Source organism: Phycodurus eques, chromosome 19 (assembly GCF_024500275.1).
Source record: "Phycodurus eques isolate BA_2022a chromosome 19, UOR_Pequ_1.1, whole genome shotgun sequence".
Lineage (NCBI taxonomy): Eukaryota > Metazoa > Chordata > Actinopteri > Syngnathiformes > Syngnathidae > Phycodurus > Phycodurus eques.
Genome location: NC_084543.1, coordinates 6,144,424 through 6,168,964, shown reverse-complemented (window position 1 = coordinate 6,168,964; position 24,541 = coordinate 6,144,424). Strand labels below are relative to the sequence as shown.

The window sequence follows — 24,541 nt, the reverse complement described above, 5'->3', positions numbered from 1 at the left end:
AATGAGTAACAAAAAGTCAAGGTTCGTTAAGGGAATTAAAAACAAAAATCCGAGCGACGGAGCCAATGCCCCCTTCCATCCACATGGGGGCGATAATGAGCATTTGTAAAGGCACCTCTCGCCGACGGAGGTAAACAACGCTCACGTCCGGAAGTCGCCGTCGCCGCCGCCATTGTAATCGCTAGACGAGTTGGGAGCGTCCCCATGTGTTGTTTTGGTTCGCTTTTCAAGTTGTCGTAGAGGCGAACAGATGTCGGACCCTCTGCCGGTGTGGTTCGCGGTGCAGGCGGAGCTCCTGGGCCACGACGAGGAGTTGGACTCGCAGTCGTCCCGGAGCTGTTTCGACTGTTACGACGACGCCACTTTGTTCGAGTTGTTCCACCTCACGCGCGCTTGCGTCGAGTTCGTCGCCGACATCGTTCGCGTCCGCATGAAGAAATTCCTGCTCACCTCTCTCTCCCTGGACGCCATGATCATGGTGACGCTCAACTTCTACGCGCGCGGCTCCCACTCGGCCGCCCTGATGAAGCGCTTCAACCTGAAGACGGACTGCGAGGACATCGTGTTCACCGTGTCCGAGGTGGTGGCCGGCATGTCGGACCAGTTCATCTCGTTCCCGCAGACGCGCAAGGCCAAGATCGACATGGCCCACATGGTGGAGGACTTCTGCGGCATCCCGGACGTGCTGGGCCTGCTGGCTCCGGCTCACTTCAAGATCAGCCAAGGGGAGTTCGAGTTGTGCGTCAACTCGCTGGGCTACGCGTCCGTGGTCAGCCAGATGATTTGCGACCTGGACGGGAACATCCTGAGCGTGGAGCAGTGCTGCGCGGGCGCCACATGCGAGCAGGACCTGTGGGCCACGTCGTTCAGAGGGCGAGAGATTGAAGAACAACTCTACGGACAATACTGGGTGATAGGTAAGGACGTACAGTACTGCCTCCTGCTGGAGAGTCGAAGTCACACCAGTGGCCAGAGAAAGTGACACGTTTGACACTTTATTAAAGCTTTCAAGCTGGGGGAAAAAAAGTTATTGGCTGTTTTTGTCCCCGGACCAAAGCCCTGTCTACAAGAAAAGTAGTGCTTTGGCACCATCTTGTACCAAGGAACTCTGTTGAAGTTAGGGGGAGGAGGTTCGTAGTAGTGTTTTGGTGCCATCATATGGAACTTATACACAATTATAAACTTTTTTGGGGTGGTTGGGTACATCAATGAGTTGCAATTTTTTTTTATATAACAACGGTGTCCAAACTATGGCCCAGGAGCCATTTGCGACCCACTTGTCCATTTTTCAGCGGCCCGCATGATATACTAAAAAAAAGTCACATTTGACATGACTGTAAATTTATTTTTCAAAACAAAAAGTTGTTTGCTGCTGTGCTTAGTCCAAAGCTGTCTGGCATAAAAGTAGTGCTTTGGCACCATCCTGGTGCCAGTGGGGGAGGAGCTATTAGTTTTAAGTCTAGGCACTCTTGTGGTTAAGTTAAAGGTGCCACTGTAGTGTATAGAACAGGAGCGACTGATTCTCAGTGCGATTCATGTGGGCTCTCTCTAATGTGAAGTGCAATATATTTACAATTGAATCATTTTAAGTACAGGCTTGTTTTCATCAATTTAAGCGCAATGTTAGAAATTGTGTGTAATGTTACAGTGGCTTACAGTAATATTAAATACGTTTTGGATGAATACTTAGGCCTACTACGCTACTGCTTTTTAACAATGTTCATGATGGTGGCCCAGGGGAGAAAGCATACTTTTTTTATTTTTAAGGTGGTACTTGAAGTAAAACGTTTGAGAAACAACTGGAAGCTGTTCACCCATAGTTTTGCTTTGTGAAAATGTTTTCTTTTCAGTACATGGTATCAGTATTTAGTTCTGCTTTTTGTTAGATGTCAATAAAAGTAGCCCTGAATTGTAAAATAGACTTTTGCACGGGGATGTCCAATTGATTGCAGTTATTTTGTTTACAGGAGGGGAAGGCTACGACTTAAGCAAACGTGTCCTGACCCCCGTGTCCGAACCCAAAGACGAAGCGCAGAGGAACTTCAACGCGGCCCACGCAAAGATCCACGAGGTGACGCGGCACACGCTGCGCTCCCTGAAATGGCGTTTCAGATGCTTGACTCATCTCGGCTTCGCGCAGCACAAGCTGACCAACGTCATAAAGGCCTGCTGCGTCTTGCACAACATAGCCAAGAAGTTCTCGGTCTCCCTGCCATACGGGGAGGAGATGTTTGTCGACACCCAGCCGAGCAACCCGCGCACGGGCTCGGCGGAGATCTGCCCGAACGCCCTCAAAGCCAGACAGGAACTCATCGATTATCACTTCACCGTTATTCCTATTCAAGAGGAACCAGAATGAAAGTGACAATGTTTGTTTTTTTTCCCCACACAGGAAGTAGGACGTTTCTTCGTTCATGTGACACCAAAAGGATTTCCGGCATAGCCGTACACTCACCGGACAATTCATTAGGTATATCAAAATCCAATTTTTTTGAAAATACATCTCATTATCATAAAGATGAAATTATTGCATTGGAACTCAGGTTGATGCAAGCCAGATCAACCAAGCGCTTTGGTATATCATTATGATCTATCCTAAAATACATTTCATCTTTTTTTGTTTTGTTTGTTTCCCAAAGTTTCTATTATTGTCAATAGAATATTTTTTTAAACAAGTCTTTGGTCGTCTGGAGTGTTATTCCTAAACAAACATAGAAACAATTACATCAAAGAAAATCTAGTCAATTGCACAGTGGATATACACATTATATCCTTTTATATTATTTAAAAACAAATCATGAGTTAAACTAGTTTTCTTACAGGATAAGGGAAAACATTTATTTTTTTTAGTTTTGTTAACACTACAACTCCCACTGATAAAATTCAGCAATGTGCATGAGTTAGTTCTGTTTTAATAAAGAACAAGCTAGCTAGCTAGAACAAGCGATTCCAACTCCTCGTCTGTGCCCTTATGATTCAGATTGCCGTTTTGTTACACTGTCGTAGTGCTGTTGCATTAGCATAAATTATCTCCGCATTCTGGTATATGCTTTCGTCAATCTCCTCTTGAGACTGCAGACAGTCCATGATACACTGGTGCAGAAAAACGTACTGGGACTGGAAAGAGACCAGAGTTAGGCGTTGGTTTGAAAAGCAGATGTCACATACGCCAGTGGACCCCAAAGTTTTTTTGTGAAACGGACCGCTTTCACGTAAAGGTTGGGGAACCACTGACATAAGCTCCAGTCGAGGACAGTTAACTGGCGTTACCTCAGTCTGCACCATGTGGGGCCGCCGCAGTCTCATGTCGTGCACGAAGGCGTTGATGTCAACTTTGCTGTCCAGCAGCTGCTGAAGCAGAACATCTAAGGCTATAATGGTGCCCGTCCTGCCCACTCCCGCACTAAAAGACAAAATATGATCAGGTGTGTCATCAGTTCAACATTTCCTATTATCTTTATTACATGATGTTCCGTTTTTTTTGTTTTTTTTTTATGGATGCTCAGCCATGTGTGGGGATGTGAAATTTAACTGTGGCCACAATAAAATGTACTGTACATCGAGGGTCACCAACAATGGTGCCGACGGGCACTAGGAAGCCCCCAACTCAATTTATAAAGTGCTTTATTAACAGCCGAGGACCACATGAGTAGTATTGCTTTACAGTGATTGTAATCTTGAGTTAGTTACCAATATAATTTATCTTTGGTCAGCTATCAATGCCAGCTACGTTTAAATGACAGGCAGAACAATTACATGCTCTTCCACTAGATGGCACAAGGTACAATTAACCTGTGTATCCTCCTGTTGCCATTAATACAACAGAATAGCTTTGTGTTCAATTCAACGGGCCCAGATTTCACACTAAGGAAATTTGTGAGCACACTGAGATAAGATCATCTTTATTTCTGTATGTATATTTTTAATATATTTGTGGTGTGCTGTGGGATTTGCCTTGGCTCAATAAATGTTGGAAAATGTCGACGAAGGGGGCGTCTGTATTGCAATTTCAGTCAAAGGTGTTCATTGGAACAATATTCCATCCATCCATTTTCTGAGCCACTTCTCCTCACTATGGTCACGGGCGTGCTGGAGTCTATCCCAGCTATCATCAGGCAGGAGGCGGGGTACACCCTGAACTGGTTGCCGGCCAATTGCAGGGCACATACAAACAAAACAACCATTCACACTCACATTCACACCTACGGACAATTTAGAGTTGTCAATTAACCTAAAATGCATGTTTTTGGGATGTGGGAGGAAACCGGAGTGCCCGGAGAAAATGGAACAATATTAAATTCACCAATTAGTATTTCAAATTACTATTGTGTGCGCATTGTAGCTGTTGGGTGACCACAAATGAAGTATTTCATCCCCATGTTAAATCTATGTTGTGGACACAGCCCCCCATGTCATTTGTCTTTTTTAAAGCAGCATACCTGCAGTGCACCACAGTTGGGTCTCTGTTCCCGTTTGGATCCATGTGCTGTCTAATGAGTCCCCTGAACTGTATCAGGACGTCCGTACAATGAGGGACTCCATGGTCCGGCCAGGCAGTGAAGTGGAAATGTTTCACTGTCCTCTCTGCTGAGCTGTTTTTCTGTAAAACATAAAATTTAGCTTATGGTACGGAACGAGTTTGAGTAGTGAATATTTAAATTATTTGCTATAGAGAACTGGAGCTGGGACCACAACCAACATTAAACTAACAAGATGCCATTGCGACCATACATCAGCGGTGCAGACGTTCACTATTTTGAGAGATGTGTTCTGTTGGCGTTAAGCACACATTCTGAGAACTCGACAAAAAGTATCGTACGCATTTCACTCGGAATTCCCTTAATGTCCAGTTCGTGTCTTCCTGCTCAGATGCAGTGGTGATCGTCAGGCCATTGTGAAGACAAGTATCTCCATGTGCGGGCCAATATTGTTCGCACTTAATCTGGGGGAAAAAAATATGTGTATATTTAGAAATAATTGGAGATGAGGTTCTACAAATCCTCTAAAAAAAAAAAAAAAAAAAGTTAATCTTAGTAACCACTTAGTGGCAGAACACACCCGTCTTCCTTCTGTGCAGTTGGTTACCATGACGATGGCGTTCACTTTCTGCTCCCAGATCATTCTCCAGAAGTCGCTGACCGTGGCAGGCAGAGGACCCTGAGTGGCGATGTACTCGCGGCTGTTGTTGTAACCCTGTCGAGATCATGCGTTAGTGTGCTGTACTGTGGGTCGTCAGTTGATTCAATGAAAAGATGGCATTAAATATACCTGCAGTTTTTTTACACAACTATTGTATCATTGTATTGTATTGTGCTTGGTGTTCTTCGTGATGTAGCCCATTTTATTCACAGCAGTCCGCTGTTCCTTTTTTTTTTTTTTTTTGTTGTTAGGTAAAAGCTTAATACACACCTGTTTTGTTTTGTTTTTGATGAACGTGACCAAGATAAATCATTTCAAAAAAATTTCCACCATTTATGTGACCCATTCCTTGTGCAACTCAATTGAAAAAAAAATATCGTTTTGAAATTATATATAAAACTTGACATTTGAACAAGGGTGTGTAGACTTATATCCACTGTATGAAGCAATCTGCACAAATTAATACATTGGGTAATCAGCATCTCTGGTGAGTATGACATATTTTACTGAAACTATTTATGCTGCATGGACAAGGCACAGTAGTGTGCTTTTTTTGTTTGTTTTGTTTTGCATATTCGCCTAGTCTGCCACTGGATTCTATGAATGCACTTTAAAGAGTGTTTGCTCCATTATTATGAGTTACAAGCAACACCTACCGGTATGTATGAGGCATTAATGTAGTCCGAGTTCCCATTTGTGGTGTGTAGCTTCACTCTGCTCCAGTCATCTGTCCCGGTGAGAATGAAGTGAACGCAAAGTGAACGACTTGCTTAGCGGTCATCCTCACACACTTACACGGCAGGACGTTGGTGAAGCGATTCTTCTCCATGTTCTCAGGCATCAGAGCAGCATTCTGAGTGTGCTGAATGCCAACAATAGCAAGGCCCTGTGCGACAAAGTTGAAGGGTTCGGTTAACTAAAAAAAAACACGAACAAAAAAAGAACATTTCTGTTTGCTTGTTGTTCTTTTTGAGCACCTCGTATTCCTTGGTGAAACCTCGGTTATTATCCATACTTAATTTGGAGAAGTGGCCAGCAAAATCCACAAGAGAACTATCTCTGGAACCAGAACAGAACAAGCATTTCACCGCATCGTTTCGATGTGAGCAAACAGATCCCATGCATAAATGTTCCAGTCGCATGCGAATCCTTTTGTTGAACCCAAACGCCAACGCAGGCTAATGCAGCGCAATGATCAGAGCAATCCCCACATATCAAATAAATATGGCCTCTATAGGCATTATGAGCATTATGGGCTGATATCAGAGCAATATTACAGTTTGGGTGGGCTTTGACACGATGCCATGACGTGCTTGTTGCATCATTGCCTTTCAGTCCATGAGCTCATGTTTGATCTTCATGAAGGAAAATCTTCTCGTGTGTCTTTTTCATCTCTGACTTTAGCAGCCATTAACTCACAACTAGAAATAAGTATTTCTTTTAATCATTTTTTTTTTTATCTTATGTTCTTATCTCATTCTATTTGTATTTCAAAAGTCTTTTTGAAGTCTTTTCGTGCAGCCCTGGGCTCGTCTGATAACAAAGCTAAACTCAACCACGAACTTCCTAAATACAAGCAGCACATCGACTGTCCTACCAGGGAAAATAATACTTTAGACCACTGCTACGGTAAAAAAGGCATACCGTGCTATACCTCGTGCAGCCCTGGGCTCGTCTGATCACTGCTTAATTCACTTAATACCGACGTACAAGCGAGAACTTAAATGTGCGAAGCCTACAGTGAAAACAGTCAAAAAGTGGACCAATGAAGCCAAGATGGAACTTCAAAGCTGTTTAGACTGCACAGACTGGAGTGTCTTTGAAAATTCAGCTGGCAGCCTGGATGAATATACGGACACTGTCACATCCTATATCAGTTTCTGTGAAGAGGTTTGCGTACCAACAAAATCATTTCGGACATTCAACAACCACAAGCCGTGGTTCACTGCTAAACTTAAGCAGCTTCGCCAAGCTAAGGAAGATGCATATCAGAGCGGGGACAGGGCCCTGTATAATCGAGCTAGAAACCAGCTTACTAAAGAAATTAACATTGTTTTTCCAACTTTGCTGCATAGATCCTCTTTGCAGTTTAGCGCGAATGACTCAAAATCAGTCTGGCATGCATTCCAATCGCTGACTAATTACAAGCGACGATCCCCCCAAGCTGAGAACAATAGCACACTAGCCAACGACTTGAATACCTTCTATTGCAGATTTGAAAAGGACAGTTTCACTCCACACACCCACCCGGCCGCACCCGCGACCACAACCACACCTCTGACTTCTGCGTTAACCATCCATGAACAGGATGTGAGACGCATCTTCAAACAACAGAAGATTAACAAAGCGGCAGGACCGGACCATGTGTCCCCATCCTGCCTCAAAGTCTGCGCGGACCAGCTCGCTCCAGTCTTCACTCAGATCTTCAACAGATCTTTGTAAATGTGCGAAGTTCCATCCTGTTTCAAACGCTCCACCATCATTCCAGTCCCCAAGAAACCTGCAATCTCTGGTCTGAATGACTACAGGCCTGTCGCTTTGACATCTGTGGTCATGAAGTCCTTTGAACGTCTCGTGCTGAACAAGAGTGCAAGAGTGTCACAGGTCCCCTGCTGGACCCCCTGCAGTTTGCCTACCAAGCGAACAGGTCTGCGGATGATGCAGTCAACATGGGACTGCACTTCATCCTAGAACACCTCGACAGTGCAGGGACCTACGCGAGGATCCTGTTCGTGGACTTCAGCTCAGCGTTCAACACCATCATCCCTGAACTCCTTTCATCCAAGCTTCTCCAGCTCAGCGTCTCACCTGCCATCTGCCAGTGGATTTACAGCTTTCTGACGGGCAGGACACAGCAGGTCAGCGCTGGGGGAGGCCACCTCATCCAGACGCAGCATCAGCACTGGGGCGCCCCAAGGTTGTGTCCTCTCTCCGCTGCTCTTCTCTCTCTACACGAACGACTGCACCTCAGCGAACCAGACTGTCAAGCTCCTGAAGTTTGCAGATGACACCACTGTCATCGGCCTCATCGAGGACGGTGACGAGTCTGCATATCGACAGGAAGCGGAGCGGCTGGAGCTGCGGTGCGGCCGACACAACCTGGAGCTGAACACGCTCAAGACGGTAGAGATGATCGTGGACTTCAAGAGGCATCCTTCGCCACAGCTGCCCCTCACGTTGTCCAGCTGCCTTGTGTCAACCGTTGAGACCTTCAAGTTCCTGGGAGTTACAATCTCTCAGGACCTGAAGTGGGCGACCAACATCAACTCCGTCCTCAAAAAGGCCCAGCAGAGGATGTACTTCCTGCGGCTTCTGAGAAAGCACGGCCTGCCACCGGAGCTGCTGAGACAGCTCTACACAGCGGTCATCGAATCAGTCCTGTGTTCTTCCATCACAGTCTGGTTTGGTGCTGCTACAAAGAAGGACAAACTCCGACTGCAACGGACAATCAAAACTGCTGAAAGGATTGTCGGTACCCCCCTACCCACCATTGAGGACTTGCACGCTGCCAGAACTAAGACAAGGGCGTGCAAAATCCTCTCGGACCCTCCGCACCCCGGTCACCAGCTCTTCCAGCTCCTTCCCTCAGGTAGGCGCTACCGATCAACGCAAACTAGAACTAGTAGACATTCCAACAGCTTCTTCCCTCTGGCGATCAACTTCTTAAACACCTAACCTATAATTCCATTACAATAAGCTGGCAATTTTTTGACTTGAGTTCGTTGTCACATTTCTGTGGGGCCAATTATGTATTACTCGTGCACTCACTGTAGTTGTCTCGCCATGCTACACTATTTGCATACACTGGCCACTCATGCCAGAGTAGCATCTGCTCCATTTGCACACTGATTGAGGAGTATCTGTAACATTTGCACAACCAACATTGTCCCAGATGATCGCACTACTCGTCACTTTAAACCGCATACACTCCTTGAAGTCTCGGCGCCCTTTGCACAATGGTCATTGCACCGGACTATTGCAATATTAGTCGTTCGAACTGCTCTAAGTGCTAGAGGACTCTGCATCTTTTTGCACAATTGTTTTTTGTCAATGTCTTTATGTCTCCAAAGTGTTCTGTAAATTGGCTGTCTGTTGTACTAGAGCCTGTCCAACTACCGGAGACAAATTCCTTGTGTGTTTTGGACATACTTGGCAAATAAAGATGATTCTGATTCTGATTAAGACGTATTGGTCGAACGTGTCTAAAATATGTGTTGGTATGACAAAGTCCTTGAATACTTGAATCCTTAAAAATAAACAAAACAAAATCTGTAAAAAAAAAATGGTGGCACAATTATGTGAATAAAAAACTATTAATGCAATAGTGCCTTGAGATACGATTATTATTTGTTTCTTACCCACGTTCGTAACATTCAAATTATAATTTCCTATTGAAATGAATGAAAATGGCCATCAATCCGTTCTAGCCTCCCACCCCCCGCAAAAAAATTGTTTTTTTCATTGAACAAAATATCGCTCTATAACATTGCACTTTTTAAAAACATACAGCGATGACATACTTAGAGCAAATTAAACCGGTTTAGTCACATTTTCTCATTGAAATCAATGCACATTGTGCTCCTGATTTTGGTGTGTGCACCTTGGCCAGTATGAGGGCAAAAGACCTCTTACCTGATTTCTTCAGTTGAAACTGTGCTCCTTTCAACTAATGACTTTTTCTTTCTGGGGAAGAAAAAAAAAAAAGATTAGACTCACACACAACAAGGACACATCAGTATCATCTGTTGGCCAGTGCCTACCTGATGATAGCTTGTCTTTTTGTTAAAATAAATATTAGCAAACCCACCAGGGCACCAAAAAGCAGGACAGCGAGGACTGACCCTGCAATGACGCCTAGAAAGATGAAAATCGCTTGTAAATGTGTTGTAATATGACAGATAGCGTAATATGTAAGATAGACTTGAACTTACCAAGAGGGTCAGTCGAACATTGAAAGACGTACGGTTTGGACCTCCTCACGGTCCCCGACAGTGACGATAAAGACACCGGATATGTTCTCGCAGGTTGAAATCCACCGATTGTGGTGTGCCGTTGCTCCGTATCCTCCACTGTGTGCGTTTGTCCGCTAACATTCACCTCCACAGCAGTCCATAAACCTTCTGGCGTATCCCAGACGATAAAGACAGAGTAGCCTGACTCCCAGTACTCACAGTGAGCAGTTAAATCCGGCGGTACTAAAGGGTAAACGAATGGAAATACGTGTTTTGCTAATGTAAAAATATGTGCGTTTGCTTGGGAAACACTGAACTAGATCAGGTTTGCACTTACTAGTTGTCAGTTTGAGCTGACATTGCAGAAAGTGAGCGGAATCCCTTCGGTACTCGAGCGACACGTTGTAGGTTGCGCCCGGGTAAAGGCTGGAAAATGACACATTTTGACCTTTTGGACTCACATGAGCAGAAGATCCATTAGAGGCCGTTGCACTTGTGAATAATCCCTCAACCGTCCCTTGGATTGAGCGTGTGGTGACATGCCAAGTCACATTGGCACAGTTTATGGCTGAACCGGATAAGACAAAAAATATCATTTAATCAATATCAATCGATGTTTCCAAACCTGTTGTGTACCCTGACAAACTGTCTTTCTGGTACCTGTTACAAAGAAGCCTTTATAAGCGGTGCTAGCCAGTCCAGAAAACAAAGTGATCACAGTGAATGGATACTCCATTCCCGGTTGTAGTGTTAACGACCGGGACACATTTGACGACCCGTTCGGCGCCAATGTGACGTTTTCTCCATCGATGTGAAGCAAGTAGCTCCAGTTTGGATCCACCGTGTCCCACACCAGAGTCGCGCTGGTCTCAGAGCGCTCGGACACGTTGACCACAGCCACCATTGAGGGAACTTAGAACAACAGCATCAAAAAAGCAGGTTGAAGCACTCAAGGGACATCTAAATTTGCATTGGCAGGACACTCGCATGCTCCTGTACATACCCGTCACTGCATCAAACACGAACCCAGTGCTGGTGATGTTCTGAAACACGGTGATGAGAGTAAAGTCGTATTTTGTCCCAGGAGCAAGTGAAGGGACCTCTTGTGTGAGCGTGGCTTTAGGATTGAATGCAGAGCTTTTGACCTCGATGGGAATGCTGTGGTTGCCATATTGTAGGATGTATGTTGAGCTGTCGCCAACCTTGTTCCACGACAGCGTAATGCTGCTCACAGTTTGGGTTATCACGTGCACTTTTTCAACATTTTTAGGGGCTGTGAGAGAAGATGATTTTAGCGTGAATGCAAGCAACCTTGAGCAGTAACAAAGTGCAGATATGATGACTTTTTATTTTTGCTCCATACGTTTGAAAACAGTTATCGGTACTGTCTTCTCTTTAATTTGTCAAAATAGGATTGCTGTCAGCTACAAAAATAGTTTATGGCAAATGCTTTTTGTGTTGTGCCTGCCTTTAAACCATTTCAACCCCTAATTAACATTAACAAATATATAATGTAGGTTTCACTTTTGTACTTGAGTACATTTCAGCTTGTACTTAAAAACAGGAGTTGAATCAGAAGTATTTCTACTTTTGCCACTTCTTTCTCGAGTAGTCATGCTAAATGACATCTTACCTGTGACGGCAGTAAGGTTGTTGCCGCTACTGTGGACCATTTCAAACACAGTGAAAAGTGTAAAAACGTATTCAGTCCCACTTGTGAGTCCTGTCATCGTGTGTGTAACTTCCTGTTCTTCAGTTGCAGCGACATCTTCCTTGGTGTCACCGAAAACAAGAGCGTAGCTGACTTTATCCACTTTTTCCCACTGCAGAGTTATACTGGTGGTATTTCTTTGTATGGATTTGAAGCCTTTGGCATTCAGAGGTGCTACAGTATGAAGACAGATCAGGACATGTCGCTCATATGTTTTACATTCTCTGATTCCAAAGGGTTCAAAAATGAAAGCTGACCTACCAGTGGAAGCAGAAAATACGTATCCGGTGCTGTTTGCTCCCATGAACAGAGTGATGATCCGGAAATGATATTTGCTCCCAGCAGACAGACCAGCGACCACATGCGTGACATACGTCTGATACGGGGAAGGATCCACTTTCTCCTCCTTCGCACTACCATTGAGGTCATATAATAGGAAGTATGTGGAGATATTGTTCACCTTATCCCACTTAAGTGTTATGCTGGTTTGATTTTGCTCCAGCACCGTCACATCCATGACATTTTCAGGAGCTTACAAGACAAAGAATTTCAAGTCAGATCGGGCGAATAGGCCAAATGTCGCTGGTGGGAAACAGCAGCTCATCCTTACGCTGACCTATGGTGAGGAGGCTTGTCGAGGCGGGAGTAAAAAGCGTCGTGACTTTTGCACTGCTCGCTGTTGTGTGCCGTCTTGATGTTTCAATCGAGTCTGAGGTGCTCTGAAAGCAGAATAATAAAACTGTCACAAAACAATCAGAGGTGGCAAACGAAAGACATTCAAGGTACTGATTCAACTCCTTAAGTTAGAAAAGTTAAAAGTAATAAATAGGAAGAAAGTGGAAAGACTCTGAAATGTACGACAGTATTTTTTTAAAAATCTACTTAATACAGTAGCAATGTATTCGTAATGTGTTCCTTCCCTGTACTGGAAACAAATGCCAACTCACCAAAAACATATACTATATAAAAATGTATACATGTCGTCTCTCTGGTGTCGCCACAGCAAATGTACAAAGCTACAACAGTTTATATCCTCAAAGAGAAATATAAAAATGATTCACTCCGATGTACGAATTAGAAATAAATACAGCACAATAAAAGCAATTTCTGTATGTGTTTGTCACTTCCTCATTCATGGTCTCCTTTCTGTGTAGTTAAGTTAAAGACAGATGAAAATAGATTTTTTTTAATTGTTCAATGAAATATCTGCGCCCTATCTTTTTTTTTTTTTCCTAATTAATATATGACAGTATCTGATCTTTACCAAAGTGGAAGGCGACAAACTTACCCAAAACAGATTCAGGAAGACACACAGCAACAGGTGACCAGAGGTGATTTTAAACATGAAAGGCTCCATCAACACTGTCATGATTACTAAGGCCAAAACTTGGATTCTTAACGACGTGTGAGGCCCCCCGAGTTCATGTTGACAAAAGCAGCGGCAATTGAAGCTGGCGTGAAAGTGTCAGTTGTGAACTTCATCGCAACCGACAGTGTTGACTTTTGAGTCCTAACCGCGCCTCCCTCTGCTAACCTCTGGTCCGCTGACTTGTTTGCAAGGCTCTGCTTCTGCCCTTTTACAAGCACTCAGACCTTTGGCCCCCCTGTTACTTCCTTATGAACACAGCACATACATCAAAACCCCTCAGTCTGATTTGTTTCATATCTTCATTAGTCATATTGAGGAAATAATCGTGTGAGCGCTTTTTTGTGGCGTAGTTTTGTAATCACTGTGAAAACGTTCAAATGCTACTTGAAATCAACTAAATCAGAATAAGTCTGTTCTTAGGAGGCTTTTGATTATATTTGCATGGCTTCCTTGCAGTAAAGATCTAAGAGATAGAGTTTTAGATTGTCATAGCAGCGATGTTCACACATGTACATTCATATTAATAATATTGAAACAACCAACAAAGTGAAAACAAACAAGAGCAGACTTGAGTAGGAATTAAAACAACTTTTAATTTATTATCAACAAAAAGAGCAAAAACGGAAGATTAAGATGTTGCATGTTGTTATGTGTTAAGTACTTAACTAATTATGCTATGGTAATATTTGTACAATTTATGCAAAGTGGGAAGTAAAATATTACTGACAGTGATATATAATTATACAATGATATAATAAAAAATAATAATCATAATAGAAAAGTTAAGGAAACTCAATTACATATACTACTGTAGATTTAGCAGTTTATAACCTTGTCGAATAGGGAGAAAGTGCTTTGCCACCATCTTGTGGCATCTATTGGCAATTCGCCGCAGGGCTCGGTCCCTGTTCCCCAGAAACATGGATGAATAGATAATCAGTTCTCATTTCTTTATTTATAATTTAGTTACAATTAATTATAACGAACTCATCAATCAAAATATATGCGCAGTCAACGTACAAATATCTCGCTATTGATTTAGTCAGAATAAATAAATTCACAGATTATTTTATAAATGAATTTAAATAATTCAAAACATTAAATGTATATTTTATATCTATTTTAAGCGGGTAAATTTGTATGTTGCAGTCCAACATGATGTAGTGAGCCCCCAATACGACAGGCGGCAGTAGAGACTGCCCCACAAACACCAAGCTAAGCAGCGCTCTAGCTAGTCGGTTTTTTTTTGTTTTGTTTGGTTTTGTTTCTCCTTTTCGTGTTCTTTTGAAGAAGGGGGCGCCTCACTTGGTCTCAACTTCTCACAGACCAAGAAAGACGGCCAACGTGACACGACGCCAAGCGAAGAAAATTGGAGGAAACGGTGAACTCTCGCTAGCTCTTGGCGAGCATGGCTAGCTTTTTCCACTACTGTATTGACCCCAAGATACCCGTGTTTAGGCAAACTTTGTTTTAAGCATCATGTTTTTTTTTTTTTTTTTTTTTTTTTTTTTAGAAAATGCAGTCTGCGGTGAGGCAAAACCTCCACGCTGAGTGTGAAGGAGACATCAACAAACTCATCAACCTCAAGCTCAATGCATCCTACACCTACCTTTCCCTGGTAACTACTGCTCTCCTCTCTTGTCTCGCACTACTCGCAAAAAGTGATGGATATTCGGCTTTAGGGTGAACCTAAATCGCACTCTAACCTTAACAGGTGAACTTTGACCATGTGTAAACGTTTGAAGGCACATGTGCAACTGTTCAGCGTTTCAGTACTTCTTGAACAACTTGCGGCTCTCTAACAAGGAGCTGAAGGACAACAGTGGTTTGCTCCCTGAAAGGTTCCAAGGGCGTCCACTTCTATACCTCAAGTCAAATTAGGTTGTCCTAAAAAAAGGTTGTAGTGCATATTAGGTTTCATCCTTGAATTTCACCTGAAAGCCCTAATTTTTTTTTTGTAGTTTATTTCTGCACTGAAATCATGAAACACTACTTTGTTTTTCTTCCTACTACAGGGCATGTATTTTGACAGGGACGATGTTGCCCTTGAGAAATTCTCCAGTTTTTTCTTGGAGCTCTCTGGGAAGGAACGAGAACACGCTGAGAAGCTGCTGGAGTATCAGAACATGCGAGGGGGTCGCATTTTGCTGCAGACTATTGCTGTAAATTTGCCGTTTGTTGCCATCACTTCACTCGGATAAAATGTATACTGTACGCCAGTGTTTATAGAAGTGTCTTACGTATGCTGCAGAAACCAAGTAGGGAGGATTGGAGAGGTGGTCTGGATGGAATGTCTTTCTCCCTGGACTACCAGAAGGCCATGAACACTTGTCTTCTGGAAGCACACCGCAAGGCTGGCACCCACACCGACCCCCATGTAAGTGAAAATAAATAAATAAATAAAAAAGCAGTCTTTTACAAAGATGATGCTTCGTTTCAACTGACAGAAAAACTAAACATCAAATTGTCTTTTTTGTTTTTGACAAACTATTGAAAAGAGAAAAATGCCAATTTTTAAATAAAGACAAACGGGCTATGGAGCATAATTCATTCTGCACTGTTCCATAGTCTTGCCATATTTCAGTTACTGTGTGGAGATTTAGGGCAGTAGCTTTATAAATTCAGTCTGTTAATTAATTCAGCTCCATTCCAAACAGCACAAAAATCTTAAAATATTACTTGTTATTATGAAACAATTATAACCTTTTGATGGATAACCACTGTTAATAATTCAAATACGAATATCAAATTGATCTTCAAAATGAAATTCAGTGGACCATGTCTTTACCGTTATAGATAAAATTACATGACTAGGACCCATATCGATTAACAAAATATGGAGAAATGGTGGGATTTTATAAATCTCTACTTCTTTTAACTCCTTTTAACAAAACTGTGAGTGTTTCATTGTTTATTTGATTTGTTTTCATGTTCAAAATAAACATTCAAATCCATTGCAAACTACAGCAACAATTAAAAAAAATAAAAAATTAAATAAAAAGTGACCAGGGAGTGTATTCAACCACAGTTTCATCATTAGCTCAATTTCTCCTTTCGTAGCTTTGTGACTTCCTCGAGCAACACTTCCTGGGCGACAGCCACGACACCATCAAGAAGTTGGGCGACTACATTGGCAGTCTGAAACGCATCACAGCGTCCGACAGCCACAGGGCCATGGGAGAGTACCTCTTTGACAAGCACAGCTTGTAAAGACCTCGCTCGTAAAAGCAACAATCAACCCTGTTTGTTGCATTTGCTCCACCAAGAAAGCTGAGCAATATTTTTATGGTTGAAGGCAATGTTGTACTGCAGGAGCCAAGTACCCACAAATACCTCAAACCTCTTTAGCACACTAGCTATGGTGCTCAAAAGTAGTGTTTTCCTATTTTCCTACATTCCTATTGGTCAAACATTGATTGAATAAACTACACTTATACCCAGCCCCTCACATTTTTGTTGCCAGTTTGTTCTGTTATCCACTTTGTGTTCAAACGTGCCATAATGCGACATGTTCTTATGTGACGTCTGTACATACAGAAGAACAGAGTAAAGATAACAGTGGGACTTTGCTTGGTCACTATCGGGTGCCCGCTTAAAGTTGAACATTGGGCCAGCAGCACAGAAGCCTGCGGTTGGTCGTAAAATCCTACAAAGGGACATGTTTCAGTAAAGATAAGGAGGACGTCGGCCCTGAGTCGCAGCCACGCGTAATCTAGCTGTGCAAGTGTGCATACACCCTAAATGATGCGCATACACACTCCACTGACCAGTTTTCTGCAGGTCATATTGCATTTTAGGATTTCTATTATTAAGAACCTTGGTATGTTATTTGATACTGTGATAGTTAAAAATAACAATATCGGACGTGGAATCGCAGTTTATGTTTTCCTCCATGTTAACTACTAGAGACGGCCAGCTGCATAGCGGTTTGGCACTGTCGAGGTGTCCAGATGTGGCAGCGTGCCTGCGGATTACCTCCCAACACTGGTCTAAACGTGGGGATGTGCGCAGCAGCAAAGCAAGGGACGCAATGTCCAGTCTGAACGAAAGTTGTTGGATAGGCGCTAGAGCGCTTGCAAAGCGACACTGAGGGGATTAGCGAAGGCTTGGGTGCACTATGAGTTGGTCAGTCTAATGGATAAACACAACCCCTGTTGTCAATTTAATGAACTTTTCCACCTCGGTAAGGAAAACTAAATATATTGTTCAGCATTGGGGATTGTTACAGTGCAAAAAGAGGAGACCGGTGCTCTGTGTTAGCATTCAATCGGACAGAAAGCAACAGATGTGTGGTCAGCATTTTAATATGACAAGGAGGGGAAGTAGTGATGGGGGGGATTAAGTCTCAACACTGCTCTAGTGATTTGCCAGAGCTTTAGCTTTGATGGAAACGGGTGCAGGGAGCCTGCCAGTCATATCGAGGGAATGATGGCCGTGTGAGGGCTTCCAGTGGGAAAATCTGACACAAAGTCGCTCTGAAAATTGTGTCATCATAAAGGGAATACGCGGAACACATCTACAGGTAAGATGGATGTTGTGTTCGGAAATATGCTTATCTTTCAGATGATCAAATACCATGGTTGGAAAACTTAACACCTAAAAAAAAAAAAAAAACATGCTTCGCTCTCCAAGTTCCACCATAACGACTGGCATTAAAATACAGTAGTGTAGTAGGTCTATGGGTTCATTAAAACAATCCCGAGGTTTATAACAGAAAAGTATATTGAATATTTTTGTTATCCACTGTAACATCATGTACAGTTAGATATAAATGCTCTGCTTAAATGTAGAATATAAAACTTAATAAAGATACAATTAAAATGCAAAAATGTTTTTCACGATAGTTTGAAAAACAGTTAAAAAAATTAAATGCAAACGTATTGTACTTAAAAAGTTAAATACAACAGTATTAGTCAAGATGTACTGTAAATTATCTCATATGATTTAACTTTTTCCTCAAATTGTATCGCACCTGGATCGGAGTTCACCGTTTGTGTAAATCAGACTCTTAAATTTTGAAATGGTGGTTGATTAGCAGTAATGATGATAGGATGAGTTGACACTACGCCACAAAAGTTGAGTCCGGTACATGAAATTTTTTTTTTTTTAAAAGGACATTGTCAGAGAGGAATTTAAGACTGTTAATAACTGTGAGTGTTCACTAATATTTTGACTCACTCATGTAACTTATTGTGGCAATATTGCCAACTCCATCCACAAAATTGTTAAAACGAATACTTCTCCGACTGTCAATCAAAATTGAGCATCGTGCTCTTGGTGAAGGCGTAATTTGCGATCAAGTTTTTGTGGCCTGTCGGTGAATGATGGAGGAAGCCAACTTTTTATCTAAGCTTTGAGGAATGCAGCGTGTGGAATAATATTTTCCAGTTACCATGCATGCATAGGGAGCAGAGAAGCAGAGAAAACTAGGGGGAGACAGTGGAGGGAAAGTGTGGGGGGGGGGGGGGGGAACAAAGGGAGGGATTAGGGTCAGCCATGTTGAGCTTCTAGCTTAGAGATGTTCTATGCTCCTACGCTGTAGCGCAACAGATAGACGCAGGGATTACACCAGTGTACATACGCAGCTGCGCTATATTCTGCTGTATTTTGGCAGCTGAGATGAGGCCGGCGAGCGGCGGGTTTCGGGCCCGGAGGGCTGCCGAGCTGCCCGAGAAGGAGTCCGAGGAGGCCACGGAAGAAGTTCACCATGAGCACGCCCACACGGAACACCACGGCCACTCCGAGCATCATCCCGGCCATGACTACAACCACATGAAGGACAAGTTCATGAACGAACTTGACCGACTACCCAGTGAGCATCTCTTGGGAGTTGCTGCTCTCGTGAGAATTTAGAATTCTCCATCTTGGTTATGACTTTATTGTCTTCTCAATTATACACATAAGATAAATTCATCTTTGAACCGCTATCAGTTACCGGAACTGTGAAGTTAACTTAGTTTGCCTGTCTTTGTGGGTTTTATAGTGCGAACGAAGGTAGAGGTCATAGTTATTGTCTCTTACCTTTGAATATAATAAGAGAATCCTTGAATCTAAATGTAATAATCTTCAGAGCTCCCTCCTCCGTAATACGTTTCATGAGGTGACCGCTACACTCTGCATTATGGCATACAGGTGGGTTGCCAGATTTGTGCACACTACACACAAAAATAACCTTTGCTGGATAAACAACAAATGACACACTCTCTCTAAAAATGCCGATTTAAAACTAAAAACAGGCAAGACTTGTCAAGTCATGTCTTAACTCATTCACTGTCAGCCCTCCCAGTTAAGATGGATATTTGACATCTAAAGCCGTCAACGGCAGTGAATGTTTTAATGATGTTTTAGCAAGCAAGTCTGATTTAAGTCATTCAGTGACATTTTGAATGAAATTCAAATAATAAATTCTTTTGAGAAAATACATGCGATGAAACATTTCTCATTATTCTTGTTGTTATCACATTACACAAACTCTTTCAGTAATCTCTCCTAAAAACACAAACTGGCAACAGTCCAACGCCCTACTGAGGCCGGTGAAACTTTCACTCATGATTTGCAGCAATTGTGTTGAGTGACACGCTCAACTCAAATTATCTGATTGTGAAGAACGAATGTAAAACAAACCAACTAATAATTGCTTTAAAAAAATGAAATTATGTTTATCACAGTTTTGAGTTTATCCATGTTATTTTTTGTTAGGCAAAGTAGCATATTTTGTTTCAGCACTATAATAGATTAAACCCTTGGTTGTGTTTTCAAGCCTTGAAAGAAATTATGTACACAGATGAAGAATGAACTCTTTCAGATTATGGGAGCAAAGTGTAGTCTTATAATCTCAAATTGTGAGAGATTTAAATCGGCTTGAAAACACTCAACATGGACTACAGTTTGGTGACATTCAGATACAGTATTTATTTTTTTCTTCTTGTTGTTGGTATGAACTAGGGGATTAGAAGTCTGTTCCTGATTATTATTATTATTCTATCCGATCACAGTTCCTATGTGGGCAGTAGGAGCCATCGTAGTGGTGGTCCTGGTGCTGGTGGCGTGCTTTATCTTTTGCGTTTTCAAAAAATGCTTTGGGAAGAAGAAAAAGCCAAAGAAGGTCCGAGAGAGGAAGACGGGGCGCTGCAGGAAGTCAAAAGAAGGCGAAGGCGAGACAGGAGAGAAGGTACGATACCGTGTGATAGACGGTCAGTGGAGTCGTTAGATTTCAGATGACTACTCACTGTGGTGATGATCTCCTGGTAGGAAGGGGAGGTGAAGAAGGAAGGCGAGGAAGAGGGGAAAGAGCAGGAAAAGTTGGGCAAATTGGAGTTCTCTCTGGACTACAACTTCACAGATTCCCAGGTTGCTCTCCTGTGACACGCAAAACAATATCAGTCAAATGAGAAGAATTCTTTAACCTGATGGTTGTTCTCCTTACCATAAAGCTCATCGTGGGAATCCTTCAGGCTCAGGATCTGGCCGCCATGGACATGGGGGGCACCTCAGATCCTTACGTCAAAGTCTTCCTGTTGCCGGACAAAAAGAAGAAGTACGAAACCAAGATTCAGCGCAAGAATTTGTGTCCCGTTTTCAACGAGACGTTCTTTTTTAAGGTATCGAGCGCTTGATTAGATTTGGTGGTTTTGTTGTTTTCGAGTCACTCATTATCATCTCGTTCTCTCTAGATCCCGTATGCAGAGTTAGGAGGAAAGACGTTGGTGCTCCAGGTCTTCGATTTCGATCGATTCTCCAAGCACGACATGATCGGTGATATCAAGATCCCCATGAACAGCGTTGATTTGGGCCAACCAATTCAACAGTGGAGGGACTTGGAGAGTGTGGAAAAGGAAGAGGTACATTTGCCTTTCATTTCGTATGCCTGCATCGTCATTTTGTACGAAAGCTTTTCTGCACGTTTTTGCTCCCGGCAGGAAAAACTGGGCGATGTCTGCATCTCTCTGAGATACGTCCCCACCGCTGGGAAACTGACAGTGAACATCATGGAGGCAAAGAATCTGAAGAAAATGGATGTCGGGGGCTTATCGGGTAAACTTGCAGAGAACCGAGTTCATTTGTGAATAGTGAACTACGAATATGCAGGTGATGACTGGACCTGTTGTCATCTGCCTCTTTTCCTCCATTTCAAGATCCGTATGTGAAGATTGTCCTACAGCAAAATGGAAAACGTATCAAGAAGAAGAAGACAACAGTCAAGAAAAACACACTCAATCCCTACTTTAATGAGAGTTTCAGCTTTGAAGTCCCCTTTGAACAGATACAGGTAAGGTTATACGCCAGCAGAAAGGGAATCTACGGCTCTCCCGACATGACAAATTGTGGCCACAATATAGATATAACGTGAGCACACAATGCTAATTTGTGGCAACGAAATGGGTATAATATGCGCACCAATTTGTGGATTTAATATCATTTCCATTAACAACTTGGGACATTTGAGTAAGGCTAAATTCACACAGTGTTCCCGGCAGCCGACGGCTACCTCGTTTCAGGCCAACGGGTGCTTGTTTTGGTACAAGAGATGGATGAGTGAACAAGTTGTTCATATACAACTAATATAAAACAATTATTGAGGGGCAGTCTAAAAGTGCCCCCCTGTGCTGATGCCGACTGGCAGGGGAGCTGCATTCGACTCTGCTGGGGCAGAATTTAGTATTTCGTGGGCACAAATTAGCATTTTGTGCATACGTTATGTGGATATTGTGGCCACAATTAAATTATTCCCCGTTCCTTGTCATGTCTGGTGGTGCATTGAAATCAGTCAAGACGATGGAATTAACAAATGGAACCATTTGTGTCGCCTGAACCAGAAAGTACAGGTGGTCATCACAGTCTACGACTACGACAAACTGGGGAGCAACGACCCCATCGGTAAGACCTTCATGGGTTACGGCGCTACGGGGGTCGGCCTGCGCCACTGGTCGGACATGCTGGCCAATCCCAGACGTCCGGTAGCCCAGTGGCACACGCTGTTGCCGGAGGAGGAGGTCGACGCGGCGGTCAAAGCCAAACCTCGCTAAGGAGACCTTGCTGGGTTTTTTCTTTTGTGTCTTCCCTTTTGTTTTGCATGATGTCACTGGAAATTTGTTTTTTTAACTGAACCAAGATTAAGTACGATAGATATTTCTTCTTACTTGCATTACTTAACAATGTATTCTAACTTGTTATTGAGATATTATTTCTGGTTATGAGTAAGTAACTCTATAGGTGTGGGGAGTACACATACTAGTTTTATGACATCAGTGGGTTCGCTATGTTTACTTGTTTTAAGAAATCTTCCCAACTCAATCCCAAAAACGTCCAGTTGCCTCAATTCAATTTTTGCGGTTTACTATGATGACTGAGAATCTACAGACATCTTGACAAGTCTGATTTTCCTGTTATACTTGTGGATAATTTTGCTTAAATTAAGTAATAGCTTCCTCATGACGTTACATTTTTGTTCTTGTTCTTTTTTTTAAGCCCAGTTTTTGCAGTGTTGTTTTCCATGCATAATGTTTCTTTTGGTATACTTTAACATATGGATGTGAAATACTGATATATATGTCATTAAGACCTTGTTTTCCCTTGTATGGCACTAAAGTTAAAACAAATATAAATGTGCTGTGTGTGCGCTCATAAACAGGTGCATCTTTACCCATGAATTTGAATATTATGGAAAATGAAATTTATTTTAGTATAATTTATAGTATAAGAGTGAGACTCAGAATCAGAATCATCTTTATTTGCCAAGTATGTCCAAAACACACAAGGAATTTGTCTCCGGTAGTTGGAGCCGCTCTAGTACAACAGACAGTCAATTTACAGAACACTTTGGAGACATAAAGACATTGACAAAAAACAATTGTGCAAAAAGATGCAGAGTCCTCTAGCACTTAGAGCAGTTCGAATGATTAATATTGCAATAGTCCGGTGCAATGACCATTGTGCAAAGGGCGCCGAGACTTCAAGGAGTGTATGCGGTTTAAAGTGACGAGTAGTGCGATCATCTGGGACAATGTCGGTTGTGCAAATGTTACAGATACTCCTCAAACAGTGTGCAAATGGAGCAGATGCTACTCTGGCATGAGTGGCCAGTATATGCAAATAGTGCAGCATGGCGAGACAACTACAGTGAGTGCACGAGTAATACATAATTGGCCCCACAGAAATGTGACAACGAACTCAAGTCAAAAAATTGCCATCTTATTGTAATGGAATTATAGGTTAGGTGTTTAAGAAGTTAATCGCAAGAGGGAAGAAGCTGTTGGAATGTCCACTAGTTCTAGTTTGCATTGATCGGTAGCGCCTACCTGAGGGAAGGAGCTGGAAGAGCTGGTGACCGGGGTGCGGAGGGTCCGAGAGGATTTTGCACGCCCTTGTCTTAGTTCTGGCAGCGTGCAAGTCCTCAATGGTAGACTTGATTTGATGATTTAATGTTGTATATCAAATTGTCATGATTGTATTTTACAGCTAAGGAAAACAACGAACATTTAACATCCAAAGAAATTAGAAAATTATATGTGAAACAATCAAGATTGAGAATTTAGAATTTATTTTCGCATGTGATAAATCAATCTGTATAACATGTTTCACTTTTTGAATTGAACTACCAAAATAGTTGTTTTTATGATATTTTAATTTGTTGTACACTGTGCAATGACAATATATATTCTAATTCTATATTGAGATGCACCTGTATCTACAATACCACTACTCTACTAAAATAATGAAATATTTCAGTATTGTTTAGTTTTTAGTAGACCACTTTATGTATATAAAGACTAAAATGTTGTGATTTTGGCTCATTTGAATGACAAATCTCCTATGGACGTTTCGTGGTTCTTTTTAATATGGACGTAACGTGGTTCTTTTTAATAATGTTGATGATTTTAATTGTTTCACTGCGGAGAAAATAGAAAAACAAATAAACGTGTGTGAACTGAACTAACGCAGGGTATCTATAGGATCTCAGTTTCTGGTGAGTTTTAAATCGTATTTTATTTTGTGAATTAGCAATAATAAATTACAATAAATCACATAAAACAAAATGTGCAAAGGTCAGGCTTTTCTGTCTAACTGGAATCAATTTGATACAGAAGTTACGTCATCAACATGGTGCCTGAAATACACGCATTCAATGTTAATTAAAGCTTCAATAGCCAATGAAACAGAGCATAGAGCAAATTCAATTAACATATATAAATCAATTACTTTTCTAGACTTTGTGGACACTCTACTATTAAAAGGGAAAAACATGGTGACGTGATGGCGTAATTATCTTTGTAAAACAATTGCGTATTAAAAGGTAAAAAAAATATATATATATATACATGCACACACACACACGGTTCATGTTTACTTCCTGGTTACAGACTGCTCATG

At 42.2% G+C, this 24,541-nt stretch overlaps 3 protein-coding genes across 3 annotated transcripts; 2 read left to right on the top strand and 1 right to left on the bottom strand.

Moving 5' to 3' along the window:
* Positions 1–134: 134 nt before the first annotated feature.
* Positions 135–3,982, top strand: si:dkey-197c15.6 (putative nuclease HARBI1). The gene is made up of 2 exons (XM_061706247.1): positions 135–917; positions 1,968–3,982. The coding sequence occupies exons 1-2, from the start codon at positions 251–253 to the stop codon at positions 2,357–2,359; spliced, it is 1,059 nt and encodes a 352-aa protein (XP_061562231.1). The 5' UTR covers positions 135–250; the 3' UTR covers positions 2,360–3,982.
* Positions 861–16,347, bottom strand: LOC133395257 (receptor-type tyrosine-protein phosphatase H-like). The gene is made up of 19 exons (XM_061664017.1): positions 16,301–16,347; positions 15,412–15,583; positions 12,419–12,521; positions 12,064–12,333; positions 11,725–11,976; positions 11,095–11,364; positions 10,752–11,003; positions 10,429–10,659; positions 10,071–10,334; positions 9,900–9,993; positions 9,772–9,822; positions 6,117–6,198; positions 5,935–6,025; positions 5,796–5,866; positions 5,059–5,193; positions 4,820–4,942; positions 4,440–4,600; positions 3,271–3,403; positions 861–3,117 (listed from the first exon to the last, which is right to left on the bottom strand). The coding sequence occupies exons 1-19, from the start codon at positions 16,345–16,347 to the stop codon at positions 2,977–2,979; spliced, it is 2,943 nt and encodes a 980-aa protein (XP_061520001.1). The 3' UTR covers positions 861–2,976.
* An 884-nt stretch (positions 16,348–17,231) lies between these two features.
* On the top strand, positions 17,232–24,207 carry syt5b (synaptotagmin Vb). Its single transcript, XM_061706245.1, has 9 exons — positions 17,232–17,693; positions 18,786–18,983; positions 20,167–20,342; positions 20,423–20,521; positions 20,605–20,772; positions 20,845–21,012; positions 21,091–21,205; positions 21,307–21,440; positions 21,988–24,207. The coding sequence occupies exons 2-9, from the start codon at positions 18,791–18,793 to the stop codon at positions 22,195–22,197; spliced, it is 1,263 nt and encodes a 420-aa protein (XP_061562229.1). The 5' UTR covers positions 17,232–17,693; positions 18,786–18,790; the 3' UTR covers positions 22,198–24,207.
* Positions 24,208–24,541: the final 334 nt, after the last annotated feature.